The sequence below is a fragment of the Hyaena hyaena genome, unplaced genomic scaffold (genome assembly GCF_003009895.1).
Source record: "Hyaena hyaena isolate Hyena2069 unplaced genomic scaffold, ASM300989v1 scaffold_668, whole genome shotgun sequence".
NCBI classification, from domain to species: Eukaryota; Metazoa; Chordata; class Mammalia; order Carnivora; family Hyaenidae; genus Hyaena; species Hyaena hyaena.
Genome location: NW_024081301.1, coordinates 709,033 through 733,782, shown reverse-complemented (window position 1 = coordinate 733,782; position 24,750 = coordinate 709,033). Strand labels below are relative to the sequence as shown.

The 24,750-nt window shown below is 40.6% G+C and overlaps 2 protein-coding genes across 2 annotated transcripts in view; both read right to left on the bottom strand.

Annotated features, from left to right (window-relative positions):
• Positions 1–5,884, bottom strand: part of CCDC34 (coiled-coil domain containing 34) — a 40,463-nt gene extending 34,579 nt beyond the window's left edge. The window contains exon 1 of the mRNA XM_039217095.1: positions 5,478–5,884. Within this exon, the coding sequence (XP_039073026.1) occupies positions 5,478–5,818 (341 nt within the window). The 5' untranslated portion in view covers positions 5,819–5,884. The remainder of the gene's footprint in view (positions 1–5,477) is intronic.
• Positions 5,885–9,382: 3,498 nt separating this feature from the next.
• Positions 9,383–24,750, bottom strand: part of LGR4 (leucine rich repeat containing G protein-coupled receptor 4) — a 103,688-nt gene continuing 88,320 nt past the window's right edge. The window contains exons 7-18 of the mRNA XM_039217100.1: positions 24,452–24,520; positions 23,633–23,704; positions 23,375–23,446; positions 22,961–23,029; positions 21,385–21,456; positions 20,014–20,079; positions 19,222–19,293; positions 17,510–17,581; positions 17,083–17,208; positions 16,131–16,246; positions 15,795–15,878; positions 9,383–12,396 (exon numbers count right to left, since the gene is read on the bottom strand). Coding sequence (XP_039073031.1) covers positions 11,120–12,396; positions 15,795–15,878; positions 16,131–16,246; positions 17,083–17,208; positions 17,510–17,581; positions 19,222–19,293; positions 20,014–20,079; positions 21,385–21,456; positions 22,961–23,029; positions 23,375–23,446; positions 23,633–23,704; positions 24,452–24,520 — 2,167 coding nt within the window. The 3' untranslated portion in view covers positions 9,383–11,119. The remainder of the gene's footprint in view (positions 12,397–15,794; positions 15,879–16,130; positions 16,247–17,082; positions 17,209–17,509; positions 17,582–19,221; positions 19,294–20,013; positions 20,080–21,384; positions 21,457–22,960; positions 23,030–23,374; positions 23,447–23,632; positions 23,705–24,451; positions 24,521–24,750) is intronic.

The following is a 24,750-nucleotide window of genomic DNA, read 5'->3' as shown; positions in this document are numbered from 1 at the left end:
TATGTATTAATTACAATACTGTGATTTTTATAAATACACATATATGAATTTACTTATATATAAATATTTACTTGAAAAATCATAAACAGGATATCCAATATTTGAATTAGTTATCTATCAAACTGCCTTTGAATTCATCATCTAAAATCACATTATTTAAAAACCCATTAGGATAAGAATATCAATCCATTTGCCTTAATGAAAACTTTTTTTTTTAATTCTTAAAAATCTCTCTAGGGGCTCCTGGGTGATGCATTTGGTTAAATGTCTGACTTTAGCTCAGGTCATGATCTCACAGTTTGTGGGTTTAAGCCTGGTATCAGGCTCTCTGCTCACAGCTCAGAGCCTGAAGCCTGCTTCAGATTCTGTGTTTCCCTCTCTCTCTGCCCCTCCCCTGTTCACGCTGTCTCTCTCTCTCTCTCAAAAATTAAAAAAACATAAAGAAAACATCTCTCATCTGGACAATTATAACACATGATCCTAATTAGATCCTGGAGCAGACTTTCCCCTTTTCCTCCTTTAAATAGTCCCAGAAAAAAAAAAAAAAAAAAAAAAGACTATGTATACACACACACACACACACACAAATAATAAACCAAATGTGTTAACAATTAAGGATTTTGGGGGCACCTGGGTGGCTCCATCAGTTAAGCAACCAACTTCGGCTCAGGTCATGATCTCAAGGTTCGTGGGTTCCAGCCCCATGTCAGGCTCTGTGCTGACAGCTCAGAGCCTGGGGCCTGCTTTGGGTTCTGTGTCTCCTTCTCTCACTGCCCATCCCTCAAGCTCTGTTTCTCTTTCAAAATAAACATTAAAAAAAAAAAAAAAACACCAAAAAGCTGTTTTTTTTTTTTTTTAAATTAAGGATTTTGTTTGGGTGAAGGATAAGCAGAATTTTTTTTTTAAAGATTTTAAAGTAATCTCTACACCCAAAGTAGGACTCAAACTTGCAACCCAAGATCAAGAGTCCCATGCTCTACCCAGTGAGCCAGCCAGGTACCCTAGAAATTCTCAACTTTTCTGTTAAAGTTATAAAAAAAATATGGCTCTTATATTCTTTAATGTTCTGGTTGACTCTCTTTTGCCAATTCTTCAGACAGAGTGTTTATGACTCCCCAGTTTGGCGACCTCCATCTCCACTATGCACCTCTGTCAGTCTGTCTCTTTTAGGTACATGGAAAAATAAGTAGTCATTCAAGCTGAAGAGAAGAGAGGAGGGAGGAGAAATACTGGGCCTCAGCCAGATACACAAGCCTCATAAAACTTAGCAAAAGTGGAATCATTAGGACCCAAGGAAAGGAAGGTTCTCAGGACCCAAGGGCAGTTCTAAAGACTAGGTGTTTATACACTCCGTACCTCTGTCTCTTTTAACATTCCTGCTTCAGGCAACCAACTGCCTTGCCCACCCCTCTGCACAACTTCTACCTCGGAGCTTCAGCTTACTCAATTTTTTCCTGCTATTTCTTCATTGATCCATGTCCTCACACAATTTGTATTCTGGCAGGAAAGAGACACTGTTGATGTGCTGTTCATTTCTCGTATGAACCTTTCCTTCTCCGTCTTGAAGAAAGACCTCATCTGTTCCCACAGTCTCAACTATTACCAGGTGCTGATGGTGCCCACATCAGTCATTCCAGGCCAGATCTTTCTCCTCAGCTCCACACTTCGGTCCAACTGTTTGACAGACAATGCCACTTAAATGTCAATCAGTAACAAACACGTCTAACCCTCTTCTACCCCCCTACCCATTACCCTCTCCACCAGGAAAATTTTACTTCTCCTCTTAAAACCCAACCTCAGTGACAAGGACCAACAGTGGCCCAGGTAGCCGTGCCAGAACCCAGACCTGTGTCTCCCCCTCCTGGCCCCGTCCACATTAGTGCCCCCACCACCCACACCTACATCATTACCTAGTCACGCCTCTTCTACTTCTTTCAATTTTCTCGAGCCATCTTCCTCTTCTCCAACCTTACAACCACTGTGTGGACATAAGCGGCCTTTCTGCCTCCGTTTCAAACCATTTTCCACAACTCTTGCCAGATTCATCCTTCCAATGCATCCTCCTATCCGGTCCCTCCCTACCTCAAGGCTCTTCTGTGGCTCCTGCCCACAGGATGAAATCCAAACTCCACAGCCTGACACCCAGGGACTGGCTCCTGCCTGTCTTCCCAGCCTCTTCTGCCAGGGGCTGCTCTGGACTGTACAGTCTTGCTGCACTGAAGCACCGATGGATGTGCCATGCCCCGTGCTCCGTGGTTTTGTCTAAAACTGAAATGCCTCCACCTCTACATGGGGGACCATGCAAGAGCTTAGATCTGGGAGTAAAACATCTGGCAAGAATCTCTACCTGCTTCCTCCTAGCTAAGTCCATTTCTGAACCCTGAATCCTCTGTTCTCAACTATCAGATGGAGATAAGAGCAGAGACTCCCTCACAGGCATCCCTGCATGAGACAATCTATCCTATACCACTTAACACAGACACTGGGCACTCAGTAGGCATTTGGTACATGTCATTTCATAGGAGGAGGAGTCCGGCTAATTCCTACGCTCCCTTCAAGATTCCACTCAGCGGGGGCGCCTGGGTGGCTCGGTCAGTTAAGCATCCAACTCTTGGTTTCAGCTTAGGTCACGATCTCCAGGTTCGTGGGATAAAGTGCTGTGTCTGCCCCCACACTGGCAGCGCGGAGCCCGCTTGGGATTCTCTCTCTCTCCCTCTCCTCCTCTCGCTCTGTCTCTCTCAAAATAAAAAATAAACATAATAAAACCCACAATATTTAACTCAGGCATTAATCGTTATTCCCTCACAGTAAAACTCTGCAAAAACTCTGGGCCGAGCACCTTGGGCTTCCTGTCACTTGTCCACCTCTGCCATAGGCTATGAATTCCTGACAAACAGGTAGCATGTTTTAACTCATTTTTTATTTCAAGAGTCTAGCTTAGGGCCTAGCATAGAGTAAGCTCCTAAGAAATGTTTGTTGAAAGAGTGAGATCAGTGTTGTTGTTGTTGTTTTTAAATGACACTTAAAATATTAAATTTCTTGCCTTAACATTTTTAACAAATGATAGCATATACCCTACAAAATGTACAGCATATACACTACAGCTCTACCCATGATCAAGAGAGGCTTACTAAGCAGCTTTGTATGACTAAACACATTTGTTAAGGCATGGTTTTCCTAATGCAGAGAGTGATATAAAAACCAGGATAAAGGTGAATAAATAGAAGGCCCAAGGCATATTGTGAAAGGAAAATACTTCTCATCTTGTCTGAAGTCAACTGTGAGCTTCATCTCAGTCCTGTCCAACATGCTTGAAGCCGTCCTCTATGCACACCTAAAATACCCGGAGCTCAGTCTAGCTTAGCTAAGCACCAAGCACACCGGACACCTCAGTCTATCCCTATGGCAGATGAACAATGGGCACACGGCATACAATCCCGCATAGCTCTGGGTTTACTCCCTGGTCCCCGGAGAGAATGCTCACTGCTGGGGCTGGGGCTATCGCTCGGGCTGCCTGCGCTCCTCATCTCCTCACCTCCAAACTGTCCAGGAACCAACTAAAGGTTGGAGGTAGGGAGGACGAATGAGAAAATTTTGTAAACACTTACTTTCCTGAAGGGAAAATCTAGGTTTTCTGAAGCACTTGCAGACAACCACTGTATCTACCTGTTCTCTAGCAGTGGGAATTAGGCATTCATTCAGCACACATTTATTGAACGCTAATGGGTATCTATCCTTTGCAATCCACAAGGCCTGGCAACTCGTGTATTCCTTCTAGGCCATATCCCACCTATTCCCTTTGGTTCTTAGGGAGCGAGCTGTGATATGGCAGTGATAAGGAGGGAAGCCTTAGTCCTGGGGATACTACCAGCTTGCTTGGGCCTTGGTGAAAGTAAGACATAAAACACGTCTGCCTCCTCTCCTGAGCTCCACGTGATTAGGGCTCTGGCTCTTAGAAGCCAACACAAGGTCTCAGGAGCTACTCTGTGCTTTGATAGCCATCACTCCTCCACAGGTTGCTAAACTGTGTCGACACTGCTCAGTGTTGATTCAACTCAGACGGTCTTTTCCAAAGCCTTAAAATTATTTTAAAATTCTTTGGGACCAACTCAATCCTGAAGAATGCCTATGATGACCCACATGAAAATGGACTCCTGAAACTCTATCATCAGGCACTACTATCAGGCTGATCAGAGGCCTGTTTCTTGTTGCTACGACCAGTCTGGGCAAGTGGCTTGCTTGGTTACACTTAACTGACCTCCATTCCCATCGATGTACTTACTTTTACTTTCTCGCTGCTGTGACTGTGTACAGGAGTCATCTCACATGATTCCATACTCCATTCATGCACTCTGGGAATGAAGGCCTTACCCTCAAGTAGGCTCCCTTGCTGATTACACCTAAAGCATAGGGTCTCTGGTCCGTATTTCTGAGATCTCCTGTACTGTGCCTTACACAGCTTGACAATCAGACGTGTAAGTGCTTTCCGAAGATAATGTATGAGCCTACTCCAGAGGGAATCTGCATTACTCAGCCTGTCTCAGAAAGTTATTCCTGCAGGGATAGGCCCTTTGATCTTATTTCTATATACCCAATAATAGGCATGTCGCACAGGCAAGAGAGAACCTAATCGGTATAGCTCAGTGCTAGGCCCGGCTTTAACAGTTAGGTATGTGCCTCTGAATCCCACTTTGTATTTGTATCCTGAGCCACAGTTTTGTTATCTGTCAAATGTGTAAAATAAATTCATTTATTAATAAACTAATTTCATAAGAATAGAGGCCATGTCTATCTTGTTTATGGTCCCCAGTGTCTAGATTAGTATGTAGCACAAACTATGTTTTCTGAGTAATTGTAGTAAAAAAAAAGAATTTTAGATGATTTTAACAATCTCTTTGGTTTGAACACTCTCTGACTCAGTGATTTCTATTCTGTTCAGTGAGTGATCAGACCAGACCCAGCCTTGTCTGTGGATGCGGAGATGGACATTGCTAAGCTATGGTTCAGCTCCTCATTTATGCACCCCCCGCCCCAAAGTAATACTGCTTCCTACACCTTCCTTCACGGGCAATCAGATCTTTTCAAAATAACCACAGGCGCTGCCAAGGTGCGGGAAACAATTTTTGGTGTTATGGGTTTGAACAAGAGTTCTGCTGTCCACAATCTGACTTTTGAATATTAGGGAAACTTCCTGAAATGGTAGTAAAATTTTGTGTTTTTCAGACTACGTACGTTTTTCTGGACAGGGAGACTGGAACTATCATATTCTCAGGAAAAGAGATTAAGAATCCTAGAAAATCTGCAGGCACGTGTGAGAACCGGCCTACAACTCTACGTGCAAAAAGCAGGGGCACCTCAGAATGCAGATGCCTGCCTGAGGCGGGCGCCAGGATGGTGTTTGGCCGCCAGAAGAAGGCACTTGCAAGGGTTTAAGGAATCTTGAGAGGGGCTGTATCGGCCTGTGGCCCGGGGGTTACCTGGCGCACCCCTGTAACTCCACTCCTCTCTGGTTCGCCACCTCAGCTTCTGAATCCTGAGCATCTTCCTCCACCTCTTCCTCATCCTCCCCGTCGCCATCGTCGTAGTCAAACGGGAAGCTCTGGTGGCCCAGGGGAGATAGCAGTGACGTGGTGGAATTGCTACAGCTCGGCGGCGGCGACAGCGAGCAGATCTTCACCGTCTCCGGCCCCTGCCCAGGGGCGCCCGCCATGAGGACTGAGCAGGAGCCGGAGGAAGGCCGAGACGTGGACCTGCAGCCGGCCGAGGACCGAGCGTCGGAAGCCGACGAATCAGACCCCCACCGCCCAGCCGCCCACATCGGGCCCGCCAAGTTCAAACCGGCGGAGAGGCGGCGGAGACGTGCTCTCCCAGCAGGCCCCGCGCGCCGCCGGGCCGGCCTATCCCGGCGGGCGCAGACCCCGCGCTGCCATGGCGACGCGTGGAGGCCGCGAGGGCTTTGTCCCGGCCTGCGGAGCTCGGCGGGCTGCGCCCGGGCCTCTCTCGGCCCGCCGCTGACAGCATGCCGGCTCCCTCGCTGGCAGTTCATTTGGTACGAGAAACGTGCTGTCACTGAGGAAGGCAGAGCAAGGGGCGGAAGCCAGAACTACCGCCGTATACTTGCAAGGTCAGGGTTTTAAGGATCAGGCAGTTCTTTCCGCACACAGCCATATTTTATGGGGAGAAGAGAGCGAACTTTATCCAAGTTTACAAGTGTATCCAAGCATGCTCTTTGGGGGCAGTCTTCCGTTGTTTGGTAGCACCTTGTTTGCCTGGCATCTTAAAGCGGCTAGTTTGTCTCTGCATGTGAATTCTGAGGTCTTTTTGAAGCCTCTAACTTACTGGGGGCCGTGCTCAGCACGAGAGAGAGTAAGAGCCCTGCCTTCACGCGTTCCTCATTTTGTGGTGTAGAATCATAGTATTAAAATATTATGTGATCTGCATTTTATGATTTTTTGGGGTGAGACCTCGGAAGGAGCATTGTCCTTATCAGATATTGGGACTAGGGTGTAGGTAGCAAGGAAGAAATGATAGACAATAAACCTGGATGCTTTATTCATGCTGACAAAACTATGCCCACTTGTAAATAAATACGACTTTGTCCAGCCTATGACGCATATTACTAGTAAAACTATCAGACCGAAAACTGACCAAGACTAAAATAGCACACAAAATTTGTTATTGACCAAAGAGTGACAGAAAATCTTTGATAAAATTTAGATCTACAAAATTTGACACAGGAGAATTAGGTATGATAGAAATAATAGCAACCAATGGCAATTCACAAGGCAGTAGCTATAATTAATAAAATATGACATGGTTAAAACTGTTTTAATGGAATGCTCATTTTTGTTAATTTCGTTAAAAATGTCAGTAAATAAAATGAAACTGGCAGAAAATTAGATCAATTTAACTGTGTAATAAAGTTAATCAAGAAATAAAACTGGCTTAGCGGTGGGGCGCCTCGGTGGCTTGGTCAGTTAAGCATAGGAATTCGGCTCAGTTCACGATCTCCGGTTTGTGGGTTTGTGGGTTTGTGGGTTGGAGCACCACACCGGGTTCTGTGCAGGCAGCTCAGAACCTGGAGCCTGTTTCAGATTCCGTGTCTCCCTCTCTCTCTGCCCCTCCCCCGCTCATGCTCTGTCTCTCTGTTTCAAAAACTAAATAAAAAATTTTTTAAAAACTGGCTTAGAGGAGTTTATATTCTGTACTTCTTGAGTTACTTCTCAGTTATTCAATATTGGCATATCTGGTTAAAGACTTTTAGGAAAATCCCCTTAGAAAATAACAGTATCAGAAGGCCACGGGTCACTTCAGGGTTTCATAGGAGGTAAACAAGCTATTCCCAACATAATCCGACATACCTGAAGCACAGTAGGAGAAAACACAAAAATCTTAGTATAAAGGGGACCTGAATTTGAATCAGTGGTTTTCTTCTTACTCATGAGATACCCTTAAACAAGCTTGTTTGGCTTTTCTGAGTCCTAACTTCTTTGTAAAAGGGAAATAACCTATCTCCCAGTCATTAGTATGTCATTAACTCTCCAAGTTTCTGGCATAGGACTTGACAGAGAAAACAGTAAATGATAAATTGTATCCTTTAAACTCCCAAACATTTCTATGTTAACTTCTTGGTATAGGAATATAAAATGTCATACATTTCTCTGCCTCCTTAAAATGTTTGACTAAATAAATTATGTCCTTTCCTGGATGTCTTTGAGAATCATCATAATGACCAACTACTGCATTGTGCTGTAACAACACTGGAAATAATGAACCAAAGAGATGCATGGCATTGGTACTGGGGCTTAAACATAATTGAGTCCTGTGGTCTCCTTTCTTAGTGCCTTGTCATTACTGTGACTGAGAAGCCATAATCAAGTTTGGTAGAATTACATGTAAATGTATAAATAAGCTCAGAAGAAGGCCTCCCCCCACCCCCCCAAGTTTTTGGTAACTTCTCTACTTACTACTCATTTTTACTTTCATGGTACAGTTGAGATAAATTTATATTTTTTGTTGGCTTTGTAACCTCTAGAAGAGTAACTTTTGCTTAAAAATCCCTGACCTTGTTACAAAAATAACACCATTACCAGTTGGCCTTGTAGCAATAATTAGGCAACTTTTAAAATTTAGCCTGGACATACTGAAATCTTTACAGATGAAACATGTCTTAGATTCACTTCAAAATAATCCAAGGGGCAAGGGTGCCTGGATGGCTCAGTCCATTAGATATCCAACTCTTGATTTTGGCTCAGTTCACGATCTTGCGGTTCATGATTTTGAGCCCCACTTCAGGCTCTGAGCTGACAGCATGGAACCTGCTTGGGACTCTCTCTTCTCTCTCTTTCTCTGCCCCTCCCCTGCTTACGCTCTCGATCTCTCTCAAAATAAATAAATAGATAACAAGAAATAACCCAAGGGGCAGAGGGATTAGAGGGAGTTAGTGAATGGGACGCAGATGAAACAAGATGTACCATGTGCTGTTGAGAATTGCCACAGCTGGGTGGTGGGTACCCAGGGTGAAGGCTGAGGCAATGGGAGGGGTAATTATACTATTCTTTTTGGTATGGAAATTCCAAACATATAGTTACATTTAAAACAAATGAACAAAACAAAAAAATATGCCTCAAATTAAGAGGAACTGGGTTCCAGTTTGGTTTCTAATTTGTTGTGTGTGACTTAAGTATTCACTTAAATTTCATCAAGCCCTCTATTTTCTCATCTGTGAAATTAGGTCTTGATGATTGTGAATATTTATATCTAAGCATTTGGGCAACTGACTACATTTGGTATCATGAAGGATTTTTAATCATCTGCTTTTATTATTGAGCTTTTTAAAGTGATTACATCCGGGATGTCTGGGTGGCTCAGTCTGTTAGGTACCCGACTCTTGGTTTCGGCTCAGGTCATGATCTTACTATTTCTGAGTTCAAGCCCCACATCAGCCTCCCTGATTCCCTGACCCTCCCTGAGACTCTCTCTCTCCTCTTTCTCTACCCGTCCCCTACTTATGCTGTGCCTCCCCACCCCCCAAATAAACAAACATTAAAAAAAAATTTTTTTAAGTGATCTCTACATCCAAGGTGGTGGGGTTGAAATTTATTACCCAGAGATGAAGAGTTGCATGCTCCATCGACTGAGCCAGGCAGGAACCCCAATCACTTGCTTTTAAATAAAGACCTAATTAATGGTAGTCTCTTAAATTTCACGATTTGTTTTCCATGAGTATCATTCAGACTCAAGATAGAATAGTGTTTCCCACTACATGTATTGCACAGTCTACCACATAGTTTAGGTATCTGCTATTCTATGTTTTAAATGATGTGAAGTTTTCAGTAACTTGAATTTTGGAGAAAAAAAATACTTTGAGCTAGATTTTTTTTCCAAGTTATGATTTAATATTTATCAGATGTGTAAATAAACAAACATGAGAGAAACTTTAAAAACTTGTGAATAGTTGGCCTTAAAAAATTACATCACACTGTAAATAAATCCCTCCCGCATTTTATACACTACATGATTTTGATATACAAAGATTCTGTTTTTATTACACTGACAATGTACAACCAAGACTATTTTACAAGGCAAAAAAGTATATAAACCACAATTTAACATTCTGCTACTGGCAGCCACTATAGTTTAGGAGGTAGCTTTAATTAAACAAAATGAACAGAAGCCACATTTCCCAACTTGTGTTCTAACAATAATTTACATAAGATAAAAATCCATTATATGCACATTATATACAGTTTAACTATTAAACTGCAAACTAGCTTAATGTTTTTTAGTATATCCTGAATAACTAATACGGCAGTGGGTTTGCTACTGATTTAGCATATTGTTCAAAAACAATCCTGAACATTTATAACTTTAAGACTCCACATAGTGACCTGTCCAAAGTCCATAGATAAGAATCAATTAAAATTTGTAATTGTTAAAGACACAGGCCTAAGCTTCATTCCTTTTTCTTTAATGACACATTTATTCTGTCTCATAAGGACACAGCATCTGAACTGCTGCATAGGTCCTTTCGTACTTAAATCACAGTAAGGGGACAATGTATGGAAGCTACCACATAATAGCTCAGGCTCAGGAGAATCTAGCTCGCGAAGAAATAATTATAAGTGCTTTGTGTCATAATTACTCCCAACTGCTTCCAACTTAATGCAATAATTTACCACCATTTATTTTTTGTATCATTCAAATTATAGATAACAAACCAACAAAATTGGAAATTGTTGGTTCAGCCACTGATATTAAGAAGTGTCTTTTTTAAGGAGAACATTCCACGGAGCCATCAAGTCCCTCAGATACTGTTAAGATCCCATATTAGTTGGTAGTTTAGCCAAATCTACCAAACCCACACAACAAGCAGACCTTTACTTTTTCCTAGTGTGGCCACGAGACACCGAGGGGAAAATGACTGGGTTCGTACCACAGCGAAGTGTAAGGACTGGAGACACATGTTCAGCCATTCTTTTAAAATCTAACAGTTGTTAATATTCTTTTAAAAATATCTTCAGGTTTTAGATTTATAAATCACTTAAACAAAATTTACGATTCTATTATGTCAAAGACGGGACCAGAAAATGCAATCAGGTGATGCCTACTGTTCTGTTCTCACAGTTTTACCTGGGAGACAATCCCTTTTTTGGCCCTGCAGTTAAGTTGTCCTGAGATTAATGATGAAACATTAGGTAAAATTAGCAAGACTTCTTCTTAGCTATGTAAAATCACATTTTAAAATATTCTTAAAAAAATATTAACAGCTGTTCTTCACCTTGTGCTTAGTTCAGAAATCGGTATTAAATCTGCTTCTTACAGATCAGGAAAACCTAACGTGATACTGCTATGATATACATAAAACTTTTCAAGTTATAAACTCGTTCCAAATGGACCACACACTGCTTGGACATTGCATTTTTCGTCGACTGACAGTTCAGGCACTTGTTCTTTGAAATCGTCTGGTCTCAGAGATAAACTGCCACCTTGTCCTCCTTCTAAGTGACACACCAGGCAGTGACCCCGGAAATGCTTCCCAGATGAAAGGTCAGACTAGGGTTCTTCTCTAAATGGTGTGATTTTGGTTGATGGGGGAAACAGTTACAAACACACCAGTTCAGTCTTTAACTCTTGGTAGATTGTAAGCATAGCGCACCAGTGGGAATCCCCGACTCTGATAGAAGCATGCTCGACCACAGGCCTGCACCTGGTCTGAACTGTCTGAGACAAAGGAATCCTCTTCATCTGCATAATCAGAGTGGGCCGATTGCGTGCCACAGTCAGACCAGTAGCTGTCCGGTCTTTGGCAAGAACCCACCGCCAACGCGGGACAGCTGTGTGATTTTATTAAGTGTTTGCAGGACACTGGCTTTGTCAAAAGAAAGGACTCACAGCAGTCACACACGGCCAGGTTCCCCTGCAAATGTGAGTACATGCCACAGTCATAGTAGAAATCCTGTTCCACACAGCCAGCCTGGCTACCGATGGACACCGACACCGATCCGCTCTTCCTGGTGATGTGTCGCTTCAGTGACTTCCAGTCTTCTTTAAACTTTGGGTTGAAGAACACATAGAGGACTGGATTCAGGCAAGCGGGCAATGGGAAGAATATCAGAGTAACAGACTTCATTATTTCGGGGCTGATGGAGACCGCAGTGATCAAGGGGGCAAAGGAGAAAAACGCAACAGGGCAAAAAAAGATGCAGTTGGTGAAGATGAGCCAGGCAACGTGCTTGATCATGCTAGAATGTGCGTTCTCTGAAAGGTCCTCCTTTTCCAAGTGGCAGTACAGTTTTGTGTAGACGATGGCCATTAATAAGAATGCCAGGGAGTTTAATAACACTAAGGTTACAGTAAACCCCAGAGACGGCGTTTCTCCTGTGGGGAACGGCAAGCACAGGGGTGAGGCAGAGTACTCCCCGCTGTGGAAGAGTGGAAAGCAGCCCGCCACTGCAGCTCCCAGAAAAGCGAAAAGGGCAGCAACCCGGAAGTGCTTGAGATGACGACTTTTCCCATTTTTCATGACATCTTTTGCAGATAAGCTTCTCTCGATGGCAGCCAGCGTTAGTAGAAATATGGCACTTTCGGAGGAGAAAATCGCAAGAAACCCAGCTATTCTGCAGCCACTGCCAATCTCCCACCAAATGCCAAATTCAGCAAATCTGCCCCAGGACACGGCGTCCAGAAAGGTTAAGATGCCGGTGTAAGCTCCCATGAATAAGTTGGATATGGAAATCAGTCCTATGAACAGTTTGGAGGAAGGTGGTGATATGCAAGATGCAAACGTGGTTAAAATGACCAGCAGGTTGAAAAACAATGCAACCAGGAAAATGAACCACACGGTAAGACGGATCATCCAACTTCCCAGTAAGTATTCGCAGGGTTTAAAGGCACCTAAAACAAGAGAGCAAAATAAAAGACAACTTAGAAAACACCATATTCCCGTATGCTCTGGATTGCAAGAAAAACTAAAGACGGTTAACCGAGGATAATTAACTCTGCTGCTACAACTGAATGGAACCGAACTGAAGAAATGACTATTTCTTAGGTATTTTAGTCATTGGACTCGGCTATTTTAAAAATAATTGATTTTAGGGTGCCAGGATGGCTCAGTCAGTTAAGCACCAGAGTCTTGGCATTGGCTCAGGTCATGATCTCACAGTTTGTGGGTGTGAGCCCTGCATCGGGCTCTGCGCAAGCAGTTCAGAGCCTGCTTGGGATTCTCTCTGCTCTCTCTCTCTCAAAATAAATAAATAAAGTTAAAAAAATAATAATAAAATAAAATTACTACCATTTGAGGTACTACCATTTAAATTTTTTAAATAAAAATAACTGAATTTAATTTCTTGTATTAAATATTTGGTAAAGCCATAAAGTTATATGCATATATATAGTATAGTGCCTTATACATGAAAAGTACCTGATACACTGGAGGCTTGGAATCAGATAAACTAGGGCTTTAACACAGGGTTCATAACTTGCTGTTCTTTCTTAAGAAAGCAACTTAAACCTCCATAAATTTCTTTTTCTCACTTGTGGACAATAATGCCTATTTTATAGCATTATGTAGCTTAAATAAAATTACATCCACGAAGTACCCAAGCAAGTTACTAGGTACATAGTTGGACTTCAATAAATATTAGATCCTTTTTTTGTTTGTTTGTTTCTGAGAGAGACAGAGAGAGAGAGAGAGAGAGAGAAACAGAGGAGAAAGAGAGAGAGACACCGAATGTGAAGCAGGCTCCAGGCCCTGCAGTGTCAGCAAAGAACCTGACACAGGGCTTGAACTCACGAACCATGAGATCATGACCTGAACTTCAGTCAGACGCTTAACCAACTGAGCCACCCAGGCACCCCTAGGTCCTTTTCTTCCTCCTTCCCAGTCCCAATACAGCTTTAAAAGATTATGTTATGTATATGTATGTATGTGTATATATATGATTTTCAAGGGCAATCTGATGAAGCAAATTAAGGTAGGAATAATTATACCCACTTTGCATCCAGAGAAATTGAGATGGCAAACTGTTCAATTGACCTGACAAAAGCTATTCAATAAGACAATAAACAGAGTGAGGGCAAAAACCACACTGATGTTAGCTATTCATACAAAGCTACATCCAATAAAACCCTGTGAAATTTAAACTAAAATTGCAAGAACTAATTTAGTAACTAAATTGTATGTACTTTGACAGGCTAGTCATGTCACAAATGACAACTATTTTATTTTAAAATTAGTAAAAGAAAACTACATTTTGTTTACAAAGCACAAGAAAACTATGTATTACAATTGCCTAAAACACATGTTCTGATTTATCTTTCTGAACTGTCATGAACTCTGATGCATCCCACATTTTAAATTGCTGAGACATTCACAGACATAACAAGCCAGCTCAGTAACATTTGTATCTGACTTCCAACTATCACAAGAAACTTAAAAACATATTTTAATTGAATAATTAACTATTTTTTTTAAACTTTTTTTTTTAATTTTTTATTTTTTTTATTTATTTCTATGAGAGAGAGAGAGAGAGAGACAGCGTGAGCAGGGGAGGGTCTGAGAGAGAGGGAGTCACAGACTGAAACAGGCTCCAGGCTCTGAGCTGGCAGTCGGCACAGAGCCCGACACGGGGCTCGAACCCATGAACCGCGAGATCATGACCTAAGCGAAAGTCGGACGCTTAACCGACTAAGCCACCCAGGCGCCCCAATAATTAACTATTTTTATTCCTCCCTTCAGGAAGTGTTAAGAGGAAGCTTCCACCTTTATCTCTGTATCTGAACTCATCCTCCTTCAAGGAAGAGGGAGTAGCTCATCTGACCTGAGAAACAGGACATCTTTTTGCAAGTGGTTGGTAGGTGCACATACTCTCCCTCAGAAGTCTGGGAGGCAGGGTCCACCCAGTCACTCTCTTTAAAAACCGGCTGCCGCCTCCAGTTCTAACAGATGGACCCCACTCTCTGCTACCCCTGCTTCTGAGTGAGCACATGGGGGTGCGGTGTGTGTGTGTTACTACAACTGAATGGGGTGGCAGGTCCACAGTGTATCCCTACTGCAGCGGGGGGTGAGGGGAATCTTAGACTAACTTTCTTCCTGGCTAAGGTTTAAATTCAGTGTAGAGAAAATGGAATCCCCACCTGTTCAGATCTAGTCTCCTCTTTAATAAAGCTGCTCCCTTCTCATTGGGTTGTCAGGTCCTTATGCCCATTCTCCAATACAAGAACCCCAATTGGGCCAGTGAGCAAGCTGCACCCCCTTAACTTCCAACAATTAGTTCAGAATCTATATAAATTACATTGCGTCCACTGAAATGATTCTTGCCAATTCCATTCACTCATCTGATCACTTTAAGCTCATTCCTGACACAGGCACTGTGCTAAGTATTATAAGAATACATACACAGCCTCTTAAAAACCTCACAATTCAGCAGTAATCAGTAGAGAGTCCATAATACTTTTGTTCTGAGTTATAAAATCAATATTCAGGTGGGGCGCCTGGGTGGCTCAGTTGGTTAAGCATCCGACTTCGGCTCAGGTCATGATCTCACGGTTCATGGGTTCGAGCCCCGCATTGGGCTCTGTGCTGACTGCTAGCTCAGAGCCTGGAGCTTATCTCAGATTCTGTGTCTCCCTCTCTCTCTGACCCTTCTCTGCTCATGTGCTCTCTCTCTCTCTCTATTTCTCAGAAATAAAAACAAAACATTAAAAAAATCAATATATAGATCATTCTGTGTTATTATACTAAGGAAAAAAAATTCTACTTCATACCACACAGGTTAGCCATTTATTTTTTTCTTTTACAGTAAAACTCCAAATCTTCCCTAATAGATGAGGCAGAGTCTAGCACTATGGTCACAACCAAATATGTGGTCTCATTTTAGTAACTTTCCCAAGTCTACTAAAGTTCAATGAAATAAAGTTAGAAAGAAAAGGAAAATCAAAGTTGCTTTAAAAAAAAAGGAACACTAAAAATTCCTTGCAGATCAGTAACTCCTATTACTAGTCGCTAGAGTTAAAGAAGCATTTGGAAAGCGCTTCTTGGTTTTGCATGTGCATAACCCTCTGGGGAACTCGGTAACACAGAGACTCTGAATCAATGAGTCTGGGACAGAGATGCTGCAAGTGACTCCTAAGCCCCAGGTATGCACACAACCTCTTGAGGCAGAAGGCCTTGTGAGATCACCTAGTACCTGTCCTGTTAAAAAAAAAAATCACATTTTGCCCCCCAGGTTTTAGCTCTATTTGCCTAATGTTTGTTTAAAGCAAGAACCCACAGCAAAATGTATTGGGCATACCTGTGGAGGGTGTACAGTGGATAATTACTTGACTAGGTTCTTCATTTTCCGCACTGCTGGTGACACCTGCTGTATCAGTGGGACCTGAACAGACAACATAAACTGCTTCATTCCAGTTTTATGCAATTCAAGAGAACCATACTTTCCTGTGATCCCTCTTGTACATGACGTGAGTTCAGCTTCCGTGAGGCTTAGTCACATACTAAAGATGCCAGTAACACAGTCCACGCCATTTTCTCACATATTTCCTATTTATCCTTCACAAATGATTACAGTAACAGAGACCTGAATTAAAGCCATAAAGCACATTCTATTTTAAAAAGTACATGCACTCGCCTTTATCCTTTGCCACACTGTGGTCCTGGAGGCTCGTATCTTCCGTGTTTGAATGTGCATAAGAGTCACAACCCCAAAATGCACAGCACTGATAAGCATATGGTACTGATAAAGACCTGGAAAAAATTGTAAAATCTACATTGAAGAACAACTTCACCAACATGCTTTTGTTTTGTAAAAAGTATGTCAACCTTTAAGTGCCCCCGGAGTCAGAAAGGCCTGACTGTCACATGCTTTAAAAATTGGTCATTAGCCTCTCTGGGTCTCAGTTTCCTCATCTGTGAAAAGAATTCTGGTATCAGGTGGCACCACGAATTTCTCTTTTCATATAAGATGTGCTTTTAAAAGCTGAACTTAAAACAAATCGTATTTAAAATTTAGCAGTAACACTGTAATTTAAAGTGAAGTCTTATCAGACTCCCTTTATACATGAATTAACCATGCTGAATTTATCATAGGATACTGGTAGTTTCATTTCATATTAATGGCCCTGATCATTTGCGACTTTATACCATTAAATGAATTCACTTTGTTCACATAAGTATAGTAAAAGTATTTTTTTCTTCTCCCCCAGTAATATCTGCAAGCCCTGTCTCCACTATACCAAATGTCTCTATGAAGTATTACACCATTGTATCAACTTTCTGTAGGTTCACACTTATGTGGTTCTTGCCACACTGTTAGTGACAAATCTACTGTATAAAGAAACCAGTCTGATGAATGGCTACATTATCTCTCTGACAGCCTCAAGGGCTTGATATTCATGTTCTCAAAAACTATGGAGTAATGCTCATGTTCTATTTTTTACCAAATTTGTGAGGACTGAGGTAGAAAATACTCTTAAATTATAGCCTCCCAGAAAATCTGAGAACCACAGCAAGAAACTAGCATACTCTATAATTTAGGGGCCCACCGTAACTTCAACCAAAAAGAAAAATAAGCAAAAACGCACCTGAGATTAACAAAATCTTTTGCTGCTAAGGCTTCTTTTAGCTTAAAGTTGCCAACAAGTTTCAGCTGATTTAGCCCATTCAGGCCTTCCGTAGGAAATGAAGTTAATTCATTGAAACTTACATCTCTAAAATGTGAATAAGACTTTAAATTAGCTCCTAAGATGCAAATGACACAAAGACACCTGTGCATGTGTAAACATCATAAATACTAGAGCTCTAAGAGGAAGTTCAGGTGTGCTGAAACAATAGCTCTGGCATTCATCTTGCCTTCTTAGAAGATGTTACTGTTATCTCTGTAGCTTAGCATTTATACAAGGGAGCAACTAAACAGAAAAAAAATTTCAAAAGGACAATGCCAAAACATAAGTTTCTGTAGACTACTCATTATTACTTTCATGACATTACTGCATAAAATCATCAACTTACAGGTTAGTTATTGACCCAAGCTTGGCAAAAGCTCTGCTATGAATTTCATGGATGAAGTTTCTACTCAGATCTCTGCAATTATAAGAATAACATTTAATCTTTTCAAATACACTCAAATTGCAGTTACTTTGACTACACTTTGGAATCTGAGGTAGCCACAGTATCCCCTGAGAAGATTATACATTTTACTAATCTCGCCCAACAACTTCATGTTCATGTTGAATCTTTCTCCTTCACAAAAATCTATTTCTTGGAATGGGTTCCACGAAGCAATAATTCTAGTTGGCAGCTGTTTCAAAACAGTTGTGAATTTTCTCCCCCTTATCATTCTGGTACCAGTTCAAAAATATAAATGATATGATATAACCTTTGGTACTATTAAGTAGGTGAGGAAAAACTCAGCTCCTGACAAAGCTGAAAATAAAACCAGGTTTCATACTATTTGCTTTCTCAAAGGTCAGTGATAAGGTTCCGAGGGAAGACAAATAATCAATATGTAAACAAGAGCATTCCAGAAGGGCTTCAGATATCATTCTTTCCCAAGCAGGAAATAAAAATCATATCAACACCAGAGCAGTACTGTATTCAGAAACACACCCTGAGAAGTTCTAATATTGCAGAATAAAACAGACAAATAATCTGCAACCACACTTAAACTGAGCATTAATGGAAATTTAAAGGCTGGATAATTTCATTCCATTACACATCTCCCAGATAACAGGACAATTTGACAAACTTTATTCCAAATCATGAAAAGGCCAGCTTTTCACTGTTGTCGCTTATCAGTGATGGCAGCTAGGAGCCAGCTCCCTTCCTTGCTGCTGCCTAGACCTACACACAGTAAGACTGTCAGCCACAAGAAAAGATCCCAATCACCAATAAAATAAAATACTCTGTAGCAGAAATTATTTTCTATTTCTTACTGGAGTTCTACTGGAAGACAGGAATCTACATCTGTAATATCACTTAATCTTCAATTTTTCAAATTTGTTCTGTATTTTAAAAATATTCACTATTTTAGTATAGTGTGTTTTCTGCACTAAAGTTCTATGAATCCAGGGACAAGGCCTGTCTTAGCCACCTCTATATGCCCAACTGCTTAATGGAATACTTGGTACAAATATACACTCAACTACAAATATATTTTTCAAAAGAGTGCATCTGTTGCATATTAGCTATATTTGTTATGATATATACCCCATTGTAAGGGTCTGCAAATTTTTCCTGTAGAGAGCCAGGTAGTAAATATTTTCACCTCTAGGTCATACATTCTCTACTCCAAGTATTCAACTCTGCCATCGTACAGTTAAACCAGTTTTAGACAACACTTAAAAGGTCATGGCTGTGTCCCAATAAAACTTAATTTACAAAAACAGAAGGCAGGCTGAACCTGGCCCCCAGGCTACAGTTTGCTTACCCCCTGCTCTAATGGATTGGCAAACCTCATTACTATTACTAGGAAACCAACAAGCTCCATCTCTCAGGTTATAATCATTATACCATTTCACTTACCAATGTACAACAGATAAATCAGCTAAGGTAAAAAATATTGAAAGTAGATTATTTATAAAGCACCACATGGTAAACTTTGAACAACAACATTTACATGTAACAAATCATATTGTTAAGTAGATCCATCATGGGAATTGTAATGATATATTAATTTATAACTTGACAAAAATTTTCTTTCTGATAATCAAAGAGAAACTTACAGAATCCTCAGAGATATCAGGCCTTGAAAAGTACCTTCCTTTATTTGGTGGATCTGATTACGTTGCAAAGAACTAAAAAAAAAAAAAATGAAGGAAAAAAGAAAAAAAAATTCGATTTTGAAAGACAACATTTCTTAAACTTTGTCTAAGTTTAAATACTCATTCATAAGTAACACTGATTGATCTTGTCGAAAGTACAGAGAACTGCCATTTCCTCATTGGTAACATGAAAGGGTTGAACTAATTGGCATTCCATCCCAATCTATGCTGGGAGTTAACGTACACTAGCTAAATTCCTTACCAACCCTGTTCAGGAGAACAGGAAGACAACACAGTTAAAAACAAAAACAAAACGGACCCAGGACAACACAACCATACCAAATACATGGGAAGAAGGCTACAGGAAGAAAGGGATCAGTGATGGGAGAATTAATGCCTTCCTCTCCCCACCTCCCAACCAACTTCCATCAAAGCTTACAGGTATATAGTAGGTATCTATCTAGGCTTGATTTCCCTCAACAACCAGGAACAGTTTGTGTTTGTTTTCTTGTGTGCGTACATAGCCCTCCCGCTGTACTGTCTCATAGAATGCCTGGTAAGTACCTAATAAATGCTGGCTGTATGACCATAACTAGAACAATTTCACATTTATTCACATGGACACCTGATTATATGCATTTATTTTTTTATTATTTCTGATTTCCTAATGGTAAAACCATTATTTAAAATAGGAAATGCTCAATAAATCAACCATTAACCACAGCAAAAAGAGTAAGTCAAAGACCAACTTACATTTCTTCCAGAGCATGGCAACCATTAAAGCTTGGAAGGTCTTTTATATGGTTGTAAGACAAGTCCCTTAAAACAATGAAAATTAACAAATTAATTCTGTTATCAGAATACTAAGTTAAAAGAGCTGTATTCAAAAGTATTGAAAACAGCACTTCAGATGGCTCAAGAAAAGCATCTATTTTTTTTCTAAGACCTGTAAGTTTCTAGAGTGATAAATAGAACAGGCTTAAGATTGCAAACTCCAAGTATATAATGTTAAGTACAGACAATATAAAATATATTTAAAAACACTTAAAAACTTTAAAATAAAACTATTAAGGGGCGCCTGGGTGGCTCAGTCGGTTAAGCATCTGACATCAGCTCAAGTCATGATCTCATGGTTTGTGAGTTTGAGCCCTACATTGGGCTCTGTGCTAACAGCTCAGAGCCTAGAGCCTGCTTCAGAGTCTGTGTCTCCCTCTCTCTCTCTGCCCCTCCCCCACTGTTCCCACTTTCTCTCTCTCTCTTTCTCTCTCAAAAATAAATAAACATTAAAACTTTTTAATAAAACTATTAAAAACATTAAGCATATAAAATATATAAAGATATGGAAAATAAATAAAAATTATGCTTAAGTAGATTTATGTGGTTTTTAATTTACGTTTTTATAATATAGTTTATACCATAAATATTATCTATGTTGTTAATTATAAAGCTTTAAGAGGAGTGGTACGCATAACTCACATTTGCAAAAAATTTATGTTAAATCAAATATGGGGACTCATCTCTCAGTTAATCCCACTGCAGTGTTTCCTCCACAGTGATCACTGTGCTGCATACTCCACAACATGATTTAATGATTTGCTTAATCAATTGGTCACTTATTTTCTTACTCTCTCTCTCCCCTGAACACTTATTAACAACTTAGTAACTTAATTGTTCGCTCTTACGATATTTTTACATCCTTACTTTCCAGAGTGGTTTAAAATTTTTGGAAAGCTCCGTGCTTAATTGGTTCCTGATCCGAGAAAGATTTGGGCTCTGTTTACGTTCTGAGTGAAATAGAAAGAGGTGGAGAGCTGACACTCCCAGGGCATCTAGAATTAAGGGCAAGGAAGCCCGGATAAGAAAAATATGAGGAAGAGACTAGTCTGGTTTTACTTTATTCAAAGTCACAAGATGTGTGACATATACATAAGCCTAAAACCAAATTGAAATAAACATTACCTACCCTGGAGTCACTAAAACACCTGCTCATTTCCATAAAGGGAAAAAATAAGGCATGATTCTACCTTAAAATCAGCTAATGAAAATAACTGACCAAAAATAAAACTCAATATATGTGAAGTACATAAAAGAAAATGTATGAGAAGGGAAGAGGACCCAACTTACAAAGTCCTAAGCATCTTTTGTTCTTGGCACAAATTACTGGATATGCTACTTATCTTCGTGCCTGTCAAGGTCCTGTGGAAAAACATTGTTCATATAAGAAATGCAATGGTTCAAGTTCAGATGGAGACAAAATGCTATTCTCACACAGAAAAAGAAACACTTTTTTCACATATTTACATATGAACTAGAGTCACGGTATCCCACTGCCTACTTGCTCTTTAAAGTCAGGCATGGGGGGATGACGGATTAAGCCTCCATTAAGGATATCATTTTCACAGTCAAGCAGAAAAGCTTGTGACGTGAGATGTCAATGTCGTCCAGACGACGAGCCTGATTTCTCATGTGGACCAACAGAAAAACGCTTATCCACAGCCCCCGCCTGACTACAATCACCTGCAACACCACCTCATACCCAAAATATGTGAAGTTACCTTGGCATCCTGCCTCCAAATCTGGTTTCTGTGTTTTCAGGCAACCCGACTCACTGCTCTGAATGAAACGTTCTCTTCCTCCCTCCCTTCCCATGTTCCCCATCTGCAGTCAATCCCAATTCCTGTGCTTTCTTCCTTTTTGATGTGTCCAGCATCTGACCCTCTCTTCATTTTTACTGCCAGTATCAGATCACGTGTGAAATCTGGGGGGTGGAGAAATCTCAGTCCACATGGAAGAATGCCAGTGGTGTTAAATGTGCAAGGGGATTATATTCATGGCCTCCTTGCAGTTCTTCCCAATTCTAGTCTCTCTTAACCCCCTCCTATCATCTGCTACAACGTACTCAACACATCCAAACTACCTTAACAAGTTAAGTTTAAACCCCTGAGCCCAATGCTTCCCAACCTCTTTTTTCTTTTAACTTGGCACATCGGAAAATCCTAATATGTATGTGAGGCTCCTTGGGGCTGGAAACCCTTAGCCACCTCAGGCTCCTCTTAGCTCGCTGGAGGGCTGAGGTCAGCAAAAGTTTGGATGCATATGTACCCCACTCACAGACCACTTACTGGGAAGCTTTGCCATGACCAAATGTTCAACATTCGATGTTCAAGGGTTGCCATTTTAAAACTGTGACCCAAACGATTTTCCAAATTTCTCCGTGTCACAACGCATTCCATCATACACATGCAATTCTAGCGGTATAGGATCACCTGTACGTCATCCCTGAGGAAATTTTCAGTATTCCCCATTTTACTAAATCCTGCGTTTCTAAATAAAAGACTGAGCTCTGGAAAACCTGACAGTGTTCAATTTTCAAACATTACACCTCCTCCCTAACACTTTCTCTGATTGTCTACATCAACTGCTCCACTTCTGAATTCCTAAAGCACTGCTTCGAATTTGGCATTTACTTACTGCCTCATATTTTCAGTGAACTTTCTGGTTCTAACCTCCATATAGGAGGCTATATTCTACTTGAGCTGACTGAGCCCACACCCGATATATCCATCTCCATGCATGATATGCACAAAGAGAGACTGCAGGATGAGGTCCATCATCATCCCCATGCCCCCAAATCACCGCATTCTGAGCATAGGCCAGCATGTCATATTTACCCGGCCCTTCTTCAAAGAGCCACACTTACAGACTTTCCAGGTGGACGGCTCCAGTCAGATTGGGGAACTGCTGCACCATGCTTGCGCCTCGGATGACTCTTCAGGAAATTGAGAGAGAAACATAAATTTAAAATAAAAAACTTTAAGAGACAATATTTTCATTATTTTTTTTGAACCATTTAAAATTATAGTACTATTATACCTAAAAATAAAATCAATTTCAATTCTTGAATGTACCTGAAGGTGTGATAATTTGGTCAAGAGTTCACATGAATAAGAATCATCATCAATTTTCAGAACTGCCCTTTGGACTTTTGCCCAAGCGGGGGTGGGGGGGGGTGGGAAGAGTTTTGTCTCCTGGAGTTACAAGAATACATTCTAGTTTTCCATTAAAGCAATTGCATAAACATTCAGGTTTGTTTTAAAATTTGTGTAATACTTACAAGGAATGCAGTTCAGATAAATTGTGAAATGCGGAGTTCCCCACAAAAGACAGAGGATTATCATACAAATGTCTGTAAAAATACCCAAAAAAAGTAAAGTTTTCATATGTTCACAAGCCCTCCAACACTAAGTCTATGTTCACGGAGTCCATATATCTAAAAGCCTGAATTTTCACTCATTCTTCATCAAGATGTCTGGCATCATACAGACATGCTTTACATAATTAAATATTGAAAGAAACCTTCAGAACTACTTACATGGTTCTTAAGAGTGGGTTACCATCAAATGCTCCATCAGGGATAACAGAAATAGAATTACTATGAAATAACCTAAAAAGGTAGGAGAAAAATATTTTTGAAATACATGTCCCCTTATGAAGTAACTTAAAACCCAAGTATCTAGTCCTGATCAATATTATGTGCAATACAGCTGAGGAGAACTACATGAGAATTTCAAAGATGTGAGGAAACTGAAGTTTTAATTCCATCTCATCCTTTCTGGGACCATAGCTAGTTCTTTTTAAAACTGCTATCTCTCAAGTCTCTGTGATGCCATGTATACTCCTGTCTCTGTCTTTGATAAATCCAACATCTAAAATGCCCCCTCATCTTTTCATTTATTATAATATCTCCATCCTTTTAACTCTAGTCAAATTCCTCCTCATTAGCACTGCCTTTTCTAATGAGCCTGATTCTCAGTGTGGTCTTTTTCTGGAATGATGTACTTACCCTCTGCTTTAGCACTAATTTCTACCTGGCAACTGCTATCTTCATGTCTTACATGGTTAGCTTCGCCAGTGCCACAGAGACTATAAGCTCCTAACTGGCAGGGACTGTACATTATGGCTTCCGGAAGACACCTTAGCACAGAAAAAATAAGCCTGGTACAGAAACCTAGGCTTCACACTGTCTGCGCTGACACAATCCAGTCTGTATGATCATATACGTGTTGGTGTGTGTCTCGGTATTATGGTATGTGCAGTGGAGCAAAGAGGTTTTAAAATTGCACCCTTGAAACATGAAGTAAGAGGTTCTAAGGACAGTAGGTATGCATGGAGAGAGGAAAGCAATACTCACAGCTCTTTTAGGCTAGGAAGGGCTTTAACAGCCTGAGGAAATTCCCCCAAGTTATTGTAATTCAAGTCCCTAGAAAAATTGGGGGAAATATATAAGAACACTGAAGAATGGTCACAATTCATAAGGCATTTTGGTACAAATGTATTCTTAAAAAAATCACATCCTCTGGGTGGTACTCTTTCCTCACTGACCAAAGTGCCATTTAAAACTCTAGTTTAACTGAATTTACATCTTTTCTTAGAATACTGAACAGAAAAAGAATCATAATTCTTCTATGATGGTCTTAAGTTAATTTTAAA